Source organism: Corvus moneduloides, chromosome 4 (assembly GCF_009650955.1).
Source record: "Corvus moneduloides isolate bCorMon1 chromosome 4, bCorMon1.pri, whole genome shotgun sequence".
NCBI lineage: Eukaryota > Metazoa > Chordata > Aves > Passeriformes > Corvidae > Corvus > Corvus moneduloides.
This window is the reverse complement of record NC_045479.1, coordinates 32,224,639-32,238,825: the sequence shown is the minus strand read 5'-3', so window position 1 is coordinate 32,238,825 and position 14,187 is coordinate 32,224,639. Positions and strand designations below refer to the sequence as shown.

Below are 14,187 nucleotides of genomic sequence, written 5' to 3'. Positions count from 1 at the left end.
GTTGTTTCTATGGCCACATTTTAGAAGTACACCTTTTCAGATACTGATCTTAAAAATGGTCTCTTTCTAAAATACCACAAATGGAGGAAGAAATGTATACCTAAACTTAGAAAATATGGTAACGTAAAAGCTGACACGTGTTGGATTTAAGGACTCAAACCCTTCTACAACATGAAACCAAATCCCAATAAATTGTTTTAGCTAATAACAAAACAAAATAGTAAACCTATTGCAAATCTTCAATATTTGCAAGTAATTTCTTGCCTTGTAAAAAATGATCAAATTTTCCTGAACATGAGTTTTTCCTTGACCGTGAGTTATTAATGATAAAAGAATTAATGTTATGTAAACAACATGGAAAAAGGTCAGGATCTGTAATAGTTGCACAGCTAGAAATGGAATAAATGGAGAAGGGAATAATTAATGTAATATAGAACTTTTGAAAGGGTATGGCCACTACAAGGACCAGTTTGCTAAGATCCTTCTGAAATACTTCTGCAGTTTTCTGATTCATTGCAAAATTACTTCATTTCTTCTCACTCCAGGGAAAAAAAGGATCCAAACTGCAATTTTAAGACAGGCTGAATTTTACCTGATAATGTAAAATTTGCATTCTAAGAGATTCCACTTCTTTATCTCTGTATTGTTGGCGTGCCTCCAGAGCTTCAACTTGTGTTTGTGCTACATCAGATAGTTCTCTTAACCTTCCAGGACAAACAAGAGTATTGTGTCACTTGAAAGCACTGAGTAACCTATTAAGTTTTTCTACACAGAAGATGCTAAGGAAAGATACTTAGTATGTTTCATCATATCGAAACATTTGGACTTCATTCTTTTCAGCATATTCTTCTCTACTACTCAGCTCTGGTTAAGGAAATTCTTGTTCTGTATTGCCTCTCAAATTTTTCACAGGAGACTTTGCCATACATTATACAGAAGTTTGCTAGCAGTAACCTACTCCAGGAAAACAATGCCATGGTTTTTTTTACCTAAACTAAGCATCTCTGTCCTGTATTTCTCTCCCACTTTAGGATATTAATACTCAACATTTTCTAAATGCTCAAAACGTTTCATTCTCAATTCCCTTCTCTGCTTCCCCAAGTCTAATAACTTATTTGCAGTGCTGAATATCACTGCAAGTGTCCCTATAGACTTTACTGGTTTAGGAATATAACATGATTGTATTAATTACTCAAAGACAAATGTCCATATCAACATATCTAAAAAGCTCAGTTTTCCAATTTATGCAGTTAATCTCTTTTAAGTAAATGGCAAACCTCCCTCCTACTGTAACTTAATCTTTGAGATACGAGTCTTTCAAAGTAAGAACTGCTTTCCAGTTAGTTATATGAGATTTTCATACACATAAAGAGGGGTGGTGGCACAGAAACAAAATCAACCTTAATTAGTGTAAAAATAGTACTGTAAGTATCTAATTGCACACTTACGTATCTAGCCAGGCCAGCACTCAATTCCTTGTTCAAATTAAAATGAAACAAATTGCATTTTTTATAGTCAGGAATTAAATGCTTCAATTTCAATGCCAAATTTGGCATATATAAATGCTCAAAAGAACAGGCACAGAAAATTGGATGTCAGTGATACATAAGTAGTGTATTACATAAGACTAATAGCCTAAATTTTCACACCTTTCCAAAGATACTGCATTCAAAATTTGTTACTTCAGCACTTACTTTGATACTTCAATCTTGAGCTCCATCTCACGCTTCTCTAGGTCCATAATTTGTCGTCTATCAGCATCACTTACTGCCTTACTTACACTCTTTGACAGTTCATCTCTTAATTCCTGTTCCACTTTCTGTGCCTCAAGATTGATTTTGGTGAGCTTAAAAAAATCAAAACCAGAAACAAACAAACAAAATGGTATCCTAAGCACGTAACTGCTCAAACTCTGCAATGAAAATAGCAGTGCCAAAAGTACTTTTCATTTGTCACTCATTGCAATACACAGTTCAGCTGTGATGAGGTTGTCTTCAAAAACCAGTTTCCCTTACTCTCTGCCTAAACATCTTTTTGTTTGCAGGGTTGCATGCACATAGGAATGAATACACGATTTGGCACAGAAAAGAAATCTAAACTAAACACAATTTTTATTAATGAATTTTCTTAAAAGCATTACCGCAATAACTTGCTCCTAAAATAAAATCAAAAATAAAAACACATTTAAAAAAGACTGTAAACACTTCAGGAAATGAACAGTCTTACATATTTATATACTGCCTATTATATTGGCATTGGTAACACAAATAGAGGTTATAAATAATAATATATAATATTATTAACATATATAACAATTAATATAAACAATAATATTGTTCTTTTGTTCTTTCTAAAAAAACCTTTCTTAATTAAGTGATATTCTTTCAAGCAGCCTGATTTCTCAAGTTGATTATCAAATATGGAGTAACCAATATTTCAATTCAAACCAAAGAGCATTAAGATAGATAATCTGAAAACCTTTAGACAACACAGAGAAGTCTCAGGACTTAACTAGTACATACAGTTGTGGCCCATTATTCTGATACCACTTCTTCTTAATAAAATAACTGATTTCCTAAACAAACAAAAAGAAGTGCAGGGCATCCTCACGTATCTGGAAAACTAAAAGTAGAATGCTGACGTTGATTTATGAGTTAAAAAGATGTATAGAAGACTTCTGGTTATCAGTTCTTAAACTGATGTCACTTACAACTGTCATTAATTACATCTGCACACAATCTTGTTGTCTCTTTCTCAAACAAAAAAAGAGCTATTACATCAGATTAGGAGGTACTGACTACAGGAGTATATGAAACAGAAAGTGTATGTACTGGAGGTACAGAAATGAGGAAAAACGGATACAGAGGAACTAGAAAGAAAAAATTATGGCATTAGGAGTTCATCAACTCAGAATAAAGGAAGACCATCAGACCTAAAAGTAGACAAGACAAATAAAATATGCAAAAAAAGAGAATATGAAAAATGTGACACTAGGGTGCATCACCTAAAGCATTTCTTAAAGAAATAAAAGAAACTATCCCATCAAAAAAGGCTTTAACAGTACTGCTGCTGAAAAGCTTTATACACTTTCAGTTACGCCCTCTTGGAGATTAAATCAAATCAAAACAATGTAACACACATTACTAAAACATCAGAGAAACAGGGAGTCACACAATAGCAATCTAAAATAGTTAGGCTACACTAGCAAAAGACAAGGAGTGGAAATGAAATCAGCACTCCTATCAATTATTCTTTTTCTTCCTTTGTGCTTAAATAGTAGACCAGTAATGGCACGAGAACAAATCTGTACAATTCCTATTAATAAATTTATTCTAGAAACTATAATAAAGTCTCCTGCTAGTAAAAAATAAATTTCTATTAAAAATCCAGATACGAATAGTGTGGACAAAAAAACCTAACAAGGTTAAGACTAATAGAATAGGAATATTAAGGTTCATGAGCTTCAATGGCACATAACTTCTATTCCTGTACTATAGACAATGTGTGGCACAGGACATAGCCAATCTGTAACAGAATCACAACACTATCAGTAGCCCAAGGGATGTAAAGTTCTAACCTTTTTTTGAATAATTGGTAATTATAAGAAAAAAATAAATGAAAAGAGATCATATGGATTAGCCAAAAGAAATAACAAGTCTGGAAGAGACTTTTTTCTTGCAGTCTGGTGACAAAACTAGGAAACTATCTGTCAAGATGCTCATCATGTGTTTTACAGCTATTAACTAACTTTTAAAATAAACTACTGACAAATTAATTAGTTATATTTTTACCAATGTCCTGCACATGCAAAATTGCAGCTCTTAAAGGCTGCAAAACTATTTTTTGCATCATAAGCTTATTTATACACTTATTTATTGATACAAATTGATATTATTGATATAAATAATTTTTGAAAAGCTCAAAAATATGCTTTTAGGATGTATCAAATTAGGCTGTTAAATCTCAGCAGATTTACCTCAGCAAATTTTGTTTCCAATTCAAAATTACGTTCTTCTATTTGCTTTACAGTACTCCTTAAATGTTCATACATTCGTTGTGAATGTTCTGCTCTCTGTCTTTCATTTAGTTCCTTCATTTCTAACATTGTGATTTTCTTAGAAATGGACAAAATCTCACTGTTGGTTATTGCTTTTGTGGCTTTGTCCATTGCACTGTCATCCCCTACAAGAAAAAAATACTGAATTAGGAAATACACAAGCTGATTCAACTATGAAAATTATTTCCACCATGAAACTGAACATGAGTTTTTCTTTATATATGTCACATAAACTTTATCATAACAGCTATATTATTTTTTTTAAACTGGAGGCATGGTTATCTTGCCTTATTACAGATTTGAAAGTTACGTAATTTGAATAATATATTACTATGAATTATGAATGCCTGTATCTGCAACCATGGTTATTGACACTGATAACTATTTTCAGTGTAGCCTTTCACTTTATCCTTAATATACCTGGTCAAGCCTGGTCTGTAAAACAAACAGGGTGAGTGAGTTCTTCTTGAATAACGGGAATGTACGCTGTACGAAGAAACCCCAGCTATCAAGAAAAAATACTTTGCTACAAAGCATGAAACCAGCAAAAAGAAATCACTTTCTTGACAACCTCTGAAGCACTATGACTGAGAATCAAGTTAGAACACATTAAGAAAATCTAATTCACATGACATTGCTTTAAAAGCTTTTAAACCCTTGACCCAGTAACCCAAAAAAAGTCAAAGTGGAAGCGTTTCCAGAGAAAAATAACAAACTTGGTTTTAGTCAAATGAAGCATACAAACAAAAATATTCAGCACAAAAATTAAGATTGTTACTGAAAGACATGAAATAGTTTTGATTTTTCTGATTTTGGTTATTTTAAGACATGTCTGTTTTAAAATATTTTCAAATATTACTTTTATACAGGATATACCATTTGGTGCTTAATGTTACAATATAACTTTCATACTTGCCCAGTTTAGTCATCTGTTCCCAAGCCTGTTCTACAGTATGAAGTTTCTCTTTTGTGATCTCCAGCTCCTTATTCAATGAATTTATCTGTGCTTTCAAGGATTCATTCTCACGCTGTAGGACAGAAAAGTTGCAACATAACAGCAAACTATTTACTTGTAGCAGATTTCATGCTTAGTATCTATGAAAATTTTCAGATTAAAACTTTATCTGTGTGTGACCCATAACCTACATATATGGCAACAGAAGAGTATATGTTTCCTACTAAGTGTAAAAATGTAAGTCTTTGTCCTCTGTTTCTTACTATCACAGCTAGTAATACTGTGAACATTTATGACCAGCAACTGTGATTCCTACGGTGTCTAGAATTAGATTAGAAGTACTTCTGGAGGATATTTCATCCCACACAGAGTACTTCATCTTGCACATAAAAATCTATTTAAGACAGACCATACATTTCTTTTAGTTCTGCTAGTCACCTAATATGATGCCAAATGTTACCTTTGTAAATGTTCCTTCACTCCTCCAAATACAAACACGAATTTCTACATTAACCAATAAAACAAACTGAATGCTTCATATTAATTTGCAATTTTTAGTTTTCTGGACACGTTTTTAGTTGATAAATGATTCTCTAGCTCTATGAAGCTGTTGAAATAGGCAATGCAAGTTCTCATACACACAAAATTCCATAAAATAGATGTAGGCACCATTCATTCTTTACCACCCCTGAAAAGTGGGAGGTAGTAACATATCTCTGAAGCCAACTTCACAGTGCTTGAGAAGAAACTCCCTTCTACTTCAGAAAAAGAGTTCACAGAAGGAGTTAAAAATTTGCAGTCCCTACAATATTTTGCAAACACATTATGAACAATCTTTGGGGTTTTTGGGTTCTTTTATGGAAGTAAAATTCCAAAGCTTTACTCTTTTTGGAATTAAACATTTCATTTCTGTAAAAGCTGGGAATTAGTAAGAGCACATACTTTGAGAGAAAGCCTTGGAAGTGTTTACATTCAATTTTCCTTATGACCTCCAAAACTGAAGATGACAGCAAATATTCCTTCTGCCAGCCTTGTTTCAGTAATCAATGAACTAAAAATATTTTCTGAAGGAACATATCCAAAGCTTAAAGAGCAAACAAACAAAAACCCAAAGAACCAAAACAAAATGCTTTTCTGTCTGCCCATTGAAATAAAACCTGGAATTCTGTGTATGTGTCTTAATCCACTAAGAATACCAGGAAAGCAAATTAAAATTCAACAGCAACAGTCACACTGGCTCAAACATCTCATACTCACTATGAAACTGTTCTAACCAGCAATTTCAGTGCTGGAACTTCTGTTCTATCATTCTATTAAGTGAGGAAAAAAAGCAAAGCTGAATTAATATATAGTAATTTTCTTTCCCCTAGGGTTAAAAAGTAACATAAATTACCTCCATGTGTTCCATGTTTGTTGTCCGTTGGACAAGCAAATTATCTTTTTGTAACATCTCTCTGTATTTAGCAGTTAATGCATTGTACTGCTTATTGGCCACTTCTAGCTCAGACAATGGCACACTACCATCCAGCACTTTTTGCAGAGCTGCAATCTTAAAGCAAGCCATTTCCTATGAAAATAATCAACACAATAGGTTACTAAGGTCAGCTAGAAATTTAAATATAAAATTACTCCGCGTAAAAAGAATAATACTTAATATAGTGCTTTAGGTAATTGGTTTGTTTTTCTAAATTACTGTTCACCTTTAAAAATCTCCTGCAAGAAACACTGACAAAACTTCTCTGATTTTCCAATTCACAGGGTAATTTTACCAATAGTTGCCTCTCAAGGCACTGTCAAAACATATTTTATAAAACTAATACAGGCCCTAGCAACCTGCAAGGCCAGAAGGTAAGATACGACGATCATAGAATCACAGAATGGTTTGGGTTGGAAGGGCACTTGGAAAATCATCTAGATCCAAAGCACCCTGCCATGGGCAGGGACAACTTCCACTAGACCATGTTGTTCAGAGCCCTGTCCTTGAACACTTCCAGGGACAGGGTATCCACAACTTCTGTGGGCAACCTGTGCCAGTGCTTCACCACCCTCATAGCAAAGAATTTCTTCCTAATATTTAATCTAAAGCTACTCTCTTTTGGTTTGAAGCCCTTCCCCCTTGTCCTGTCACTACATCCCCTTATCAAAAGTCTCTCTCCATATTTCTTGTAGGCTCCCTCCAGATACTGGAAGGCCAGAATCAGGCCACCCCAAAGGCTTCCTCTTTTCCAGTCTGAGCAATCCCAGTTATCTCAACCCTTCCTCATAACAGCCACAGTGCTTTGGATGCAGCCCAGGACACGTTTGGCTTTCTGGGTTGTGAGTGCACGTGGCTGGGTCATGTCCAGCCTCTCACCCACCAGCACCCCCAGGTCCTCCTCAGCAGGGCTGCTCTCCATCTGTTCGCCCTCCAGCCTGGATTAGTACCAGGGGTTACCCTGACTCAGGTGCAGCACCTTGCACTTGGTCTTGTTAAACCATGTGAGGTTCCCACTGACCCACTTCTTGAGCTTGTCCAGGTCACAGTGCTTATTTAAACACAAAGGATATTTCTACAAAATTTATAACAGCAATTAGCAAGCTTTTGGGTAATGCATTCAAGAAACTAGTACCAACTCAATTTAAAAACAAAGGGTATTTCTTTCCAAATAGTAAAAATAAAAATGTGTGCTATTACTACTATAAACTATACCTTGAATCGTTGCAAGTTTCCAATCTTCCCTGTAACTGCAGTCTCCATATGTGTTATTTCACCCTTTAGTTTCTCATTTTCTTTTCTGAGGTGTCGTTCCATTTCAAGTAAAGTGGTACACTGCCTTGTTAGTGATTTTTCATTAACTCGTAAAACAGTTATTTTTCTATTATTTTCTGCAAGTACTTTCTTTGTTTCATCAGGATCCATCTGAAGTGCATCGAGTAAATTCTGTAAAACATTTTTTTAACAAAGAACCTTGTTCAGAAATATGGTAAAGTACAACTATATACACAAGCTTTCTTGCATACTTTTTAATCTAGGTGGAAAAATTCCATTAATTTGTCTGAAATAATTTCTTTTTGCTAATAATATATATACACACACTCAACATATGCCCAGGTATACAATATTCTAAGAAAAAGACGAATCTTCAAAACCAGAAGCTAGTACCTTGTACTGATTAACTGGAATTTTAATTAATGCTGACATTTTCAAAATTTATAAGAATGGTTCTCTGCATTCCCTGTCATCAGTCTTCCCATTTATAGTAGAATAAAAAAAAAAATGCATTGGAACAATTTTCTAAACAAAAGAGAAGTCCTGTGGCTCCAAACAAACCCTAATAACGTCCTACTTTGAAGACCAAACCTTTATTTGTAAAGTAAGCTCAGGATCCCTGCTATAGTAACATTTGTGTGTCTGTGTGCACACATGTGCTTGCATGCAAGTATAAATCCCAGGTGGGGCAGCGGTGGGGAGAGCAAACTATGGCAACTCAGGTCACAGAAGTCATGTGAGCTTTAGCTCTGCTGTCACACACATCAGCTTGCCAAGGAGACAGGTAGTAGAAATTGGAGCTGCTGTCTTCTAAACATTCCTAGTTACTTTCAACACCCTGTGATATCCTTGCTCTGTGTCTGCTTCTCTGTAAGGCCAATATGCCTTTGGTTAAATTTTGCAGTTTGGTGCCCAAAGACAACTGTAGCCATCTAAAATTGCACTATGTGATTAGACACCTGCATGAATTCCAGGAACTTCTAAATACCACCAATACTTTTCAGTTTTCTTAATGGAATATTGAATTCAAACTTGGTGGAAGTAAATCAAAATAGAAAGATGAATTCTGTTTCCTGTTTTTCTGAAAAACTGATTCATTTACATTAACAGTTACTTATAATAAGATGCAATTAAAAGTAGTAACCTTAATTCTTAGTGTAAACTAATGTGTTTTCCAAGGGGTTGCTTGCATGCTCCCCCTCCCAATCAAACAGCCGGGGTAACAACTATTGTTAAGAGAGCAGTGTGAGTGTAAATAGTGTGTGTGAACAGTACACGTGAGACTGCCTTAGAAGGCATTTGCTCAAAACTGATAATCTTAAAGATCACCATTAACCAGACTGAATAGTAACCATAAAATTAGAGACTTGAAATAAAGAAGTTGTCAGCTTGAAAACTGGTATAAAAAAAGCATAAAAGCTTCTAACAACAGAGGCAGAAAGGGTTACAATACAGCACTCATAACCTAGTTCAGCTTCAGAGGCTTCTCCACTGCATCTTCTGCGCATTTGTGAGCGATTCTTCCCTGCTGGACACCACTCCTCAGCACTCCAGATAATGGTCTGGAGGTACTAAGTGCAACAATTAGGGACCCACACCCCAGGTGTGTGATGTGACCTCCTGGGGTGGCTTCTCCCCAGTGCAAGGTTAGCAGCCTGCAGGAAGGACAACGGGCACACACAACACTGGAGCACCCCCACACATACACAGCACCCTGGGGCACGCACAAGAGGTGTGTGTACACATTTTCCCATCTAACAAACCAGAGCAGTGTATTAAAACCTCTGTTCTATGTCCTAAAGTCCTTTTGAAAAATGAAAGCAACAAAAATTACTTACAGAATATGCCTTTATTTTCATAGCATCCTGTTCTTTTTGCTCTTCTAGCTTTTTCATTTCCTCTTTAATATTTTCTGATTCTTTCTGCCAGCTCTCCTTTTGACTAAAACAGTAAGGAATTTTCATTTATTATGATGAAAGACTTGATAATGTTTAAAACTGTAGCTTCAACAGCAACTCTGAAATATTGCAAACCAAGGTACTTACTTTTAGCAGTAATATAATTTGAAAAGCACATGATAAATTGTAGACGGATTACTGAAAAACAATACCCTCTCTTTAGGCTACAGCTTCTTAAATGATGAAAATAACTCTTCAGTGTCTTATCTGTTCTTATGTATATTATAATGCAGAGATATATATGCCTTACTTTCCTACTTTTTTGCCTGCAAATCTTTCCTTCCATTACATTTATTTTTATTTCAGCTGCATAAAGGACGTAACTTCCTGCTACAGAAATTAACAAGTTCCCACCCTTGTTTTGTTATTTCAGTGAAAAACACATTGAAAACATAAAAAGATTCAGCTCACACAGCTTCACTCGGCCCAAACTACTCTCCTCTACCCATTTTTATTTATTCATTTGAGAAAAAAAAAAAGACTGTGAACTTTCATACATGTCTAATAAGGAAGTTCCTATAGACTGTATGGGATAGTTTAGGCTTGTTTAAACAATGGTAAATCAAGGGTATTTTAGAAGTGGTATTCTCTCCTCAAAGAAGGTATCTTAGCTTCTTACATAATGGAGTAAAATGGAGAATGGAAGAAAATTCTTTGAAAGTGACTTTTAATGGGATGCCAAGTCAAAGAATCTCCTCAGGTAACTTCAATCTCTACCAGGTTTAGAGGAAGGAGCCTTGAATCATCATTTTTTCCCTGTCATTGGAGATATCTCACCTAGTAGTAAATGAGGCAGTATATTAGAGCCTTCAATAAAAAAGCTGTATCTTTAATGCTTTAAAAAGAGATAACATTGTCTGGGAATCTTAACTGATTCAAAGAACAGACAAAGGTTTCTGAGAGGTTAAACCCTTATTCTAGAAGCCACCTGGGTGACTGTTCGTTCCAATCCAAAGAAAGAGAGTATTCAAATAACAGTTTGTTAATTGAAAAATCCAAATCATTATATTTATCCCTATCCTCCAAACAGATGAAAACACTTTCTTAATTTTTTAACCATAAGAATAATTTTATAGAATTTAGGTTCACTGAAGCATATAAAAGAACTAAAGAGCCTGAAAGAAAACCAGCCACAAAATCCTGACAACCTGAAATTTTCAGAGATCTCTGACTGTATTTGTACAGTAGTTTGCTTTTTTCCCCCTCCCCTCCTCTCCACTTCCAAAAACCTATTACAACCCATACTTGAAAGCAAAAGAAAATGAGGCTGAAGAGTCCATCACACCAGGTTCCAGTAAAATGCAAGATATCCGATGTAGAAAGCACAATGAAATCCTCATAAAATATGCAACATGAGAAGAGTCCAGCAGAAAATGGTTTTGTAGGAGTTGTCTGAATCTTTACAGGACTGAAAAAAATGTATGGAGTCCCTATCCAAACATGGCAGCACTTATGACATTAACCAAAGGACTACTTCAACACAGCAGCAAATCTTGTTTCAAGATTGTTAAATACTTAGATAATTGAACTTTCATCATTCAGAAAAGAGAGCAATACCTTTGATATTCTTTATACAGCAAGCCTTGTTGATGACGAATTACTGCAAATTTTCGCTTGTAGTCCTCTACTGCATCTTCTAATTGTTTAAGTAACTTTTCTTTGTTTTCCAGTTCCTAATTGTTATTTTCAAAATAAAAATACAGAAGTTATTAATATAGGTTTTAAACACAAAACTATTAATCTAATCAAAATGGCAGTCCTTTGTGTTTTCATGATAGATGCTTCTGTCATGAACTATGTGAACTACGGATATGAAATATGTATTTTCTTTAGAAGCAACAGATGAAAAAAACCAGTGAGCTTCGGCATTCACATTAACAGGTGTGAAATAGAGCACAATTGCACTGCAGGTTACAGGCCTTCAAGTTCAAAACACCAGGACCCGTTGCTAGCCTACAAAGAATACTAATTGAATGTCTAACTGGGAAGTGGCATTTTCTTCTCATTTTCCCAAATACTATTCTACTTTACAAGCATATAGAGTTGAAAAAATATTCTCTAATGAAAAAAAAAAATATCAACGACAGAAAAAGATAATGTAATAATAATAAAAAAGGTAACTTTTTTTTTTACTCCAATTCTGAAATAGTCAATTCTTCATTAATATAATCCTGTTTGCTATGCTTCCCATGGGAATCACTGGAATCTGTTTCAATGTATTTATGCCTCTATTTACAATTGTTGATGTATTTTTGACAAATAATGGAATGAAAATTCATATAATAAATTAATAGAGACCTTGGCTCTATAGGGAAAAACTGTTCAAGTAGGATTTGCACATGCAGACTCAGGTGTGGAATCCAGACAGCAGTAAGAGAGAATTTCTCATAGAAAGAGTGCAACTGTGGAAGTAGAAGGAAGAGTGGGCAAATATTTAGATCAAAATTCAGATTTAAAACAAAAAAAATCTGAACTGCTGTTCCAAAAGTTAGGTAACTATTACCTTTCAGGTTTACAGCACAGCAAAATACTTACAGCTTTAAATTACAGAAGAGCCCAAAATGCTTAGTAGATGTTAGAACACCAAAATAATTTTGGAGAGATCTCTTGTTTCCACACACGGCATACTACTGGATTTTGGAGGAATTAGATACATGTTATGAATACTCTTTATTTCAAGGAATATATGAGTTACCTGTGTAAGATGTATTAAATATTCATTCAGAGAATTAATCGTACTAACACTTGAAGGAGCCATTCCTTCTGGAAGATTCACTGTTTGGAAGACAATATTGGCACCTTCTGACTGATGTAGTAAGCAAATTTCATTTTTCATTTGTTCAATCTAAAGAAAGGACACAAAACCATAAAGCAGTAGCTCTTGCTATTCGATTTAAAAACAAATTATGAAAAATATATTGCTACATCAGTTGTGATTAATAACTTAATTAATTTTCACTTATATTCTAAAACATTCTAATACTCCTTAAAATAACCTTTTAAAAGTGCTATGATTTCATAAATCATTAAATGCATAATAAATTCATCCAAATTTATCAAATTACCCCAGCAATCAGGGTAACTACACATACCACCACAGTTTTATTCCCAATTGTTTAAAACACAGTGCATTCTACTCCTTTAGTAAGATTAAGTTTTGGAAAGAATTATTGCAGTGGTTATTTGGCAGTTTTTTCTAAACAAAACTTTCCCTTTTCATTTAATTTAAAAGCTCTCTGGTTCTCTAACAGTATGTAAAAAACTATTCTAGAAGATTAGTTTCTGGCAAATCTTTTTGCATCACCAAAGCTGTCATAAAAAGCAAATTTAAATTTGGCTTCTTGTAAGATAATAATCCATTCCTCATTCCTTCCCTGGAAGAAGCATTCTACAGAATGAACTGTACGACTTAAAACAAGATATAGGACTTTGGAGAATGATTCATAATTTCAAACACTTAATTTCTGTGACATATTTATCAATAAAAAATTGAAGACTCCTGGCTTTTTTGAAGAAACAGATCACTGAGCTTTTTTGGGCACAGCTCTCCCCAGAAGACAGGCATGCTTGGTGTTTAACATGAGGGAATATTCCAAGGATAAAGTAACATTAAGAGTAAGATCCAAAGTTAAAACGGAATTAGTAGGTCCACTACATATATTTCAGTAAGATTTGTACAATTACACTGTTTTCATAAGCTAAATTCAGTGTCTTATAGATTGTGTGGATTGTTCTATATTATCAGAACAGTCACTTTTGAAGTACAAAATAAATTATATAAAATAAATTATATACCTTTTCATTGGCACTTGCCAGCTGATTAGACAAACTTGTTGCCTCCTTCTGAGTCTCTCTTAGCTCCTGTCTCAATTCCTCATTTCGTCCTGTAAGCTGGTCAACCTGAGCTTTCAAGTGCACACTAGCATCAAAGATCCCCTCTGAATTCTTTGACTCCATTGCCTAATGCAGTAAACATTTAATTAACAAAACAAAGAAAAAGTGCAGAAAAGCTTTAACTTTTTTCAGAGTCAACTGGAGCCCTCAAGTTTAGACTACATGAAACTAGCAAAAAGCATGACATTTTAACATTGTAACATCTATTTAACAATTTCTTGACAGTATATTTGCATAGACTATGACTTATATGGTTACACTTTCCTGGAAAACCCCTTGTTTTTTGTAAGATGTTTGAATAAAGTGTTTTTTAAAAACATTTCCTGCAAGTCCCATAGAGATAAAAAGGCAAATGAACTTTTAATAAAGCTTTATGAGTGGGACAACAAATTTGCCAAGGACAGTTTTATTATAGCCAGCTGAAACTAGGGGCTTTTTTAATTTTAATGGCAATCCCTTCTCCTGTATATTTTAATTTACCTTTTTAAAGGGGAATCACACTAAGAAAGCATATGTACAAAGAAACCACTATTAAATTTTACATTAAACTAATAACTGAGGAGGACAAAAATAC

At 34.4% G+C, this 14,187-nt stretch overlaps 1 protein-coding gene across 7 annotated transcripts in view; it reads right to left on the bottom strand.

Moving 5' to 3' along the window:
• CEP290 (centrosomal protein 290) overlaps positions 1 to 14,187 on the bottom strand; it is a 49,549-nt gene that overhangs the window by 21,093 nt on the left and 14,269 nt on the right. For all 7 annotated transcript variants that reach the window (XM_032107234.1, XM_032107236.1, XM_032107238.1 and 4 more), the window contains 10 exons: positions 13,515 to 13,679; positions 12,415 to 12,564; positions 11,277 to 11,392; positions 9,600 to 9,702; positions 7,702 to 7,932; positions 6,406 to 6,579; positions 4,974 to 5,085; positions 3,977 to 4,182; positions 1,695 to 1,846; positions 593 to 704 (listed from right to left, as the gene is read on the bottom strand). In XM_032107234.1, coding sequence (XP_031963125.1) covers positions 593 to 704; positions 1,695 to 1,846; positions 3,977 to 4,182; positions 4,974 to 5,085; positions 6,406 to 6,579; positions 7,702 to 7,932; positions 9,600 to 9,702; positions 11,277 to 11,392; positions 12,415 to 12,564; positions 13,515 to 13,679 — 1,521 coding nt within the window. The remainder of the gene's footprint in view (positions 1 to 592; positions 705 to 1,694; positions 1,847 to 3,976; positions 4,183 to 4,973; positions 5,086 to 6,405; positions 6,580 to 7,701; positions 7,933 to 9,599; positions 9,703 to 11,276; positions 11,393 to 12,414; positions 12,565 to 13,514; positions 13,680 to 14,187) is intronic.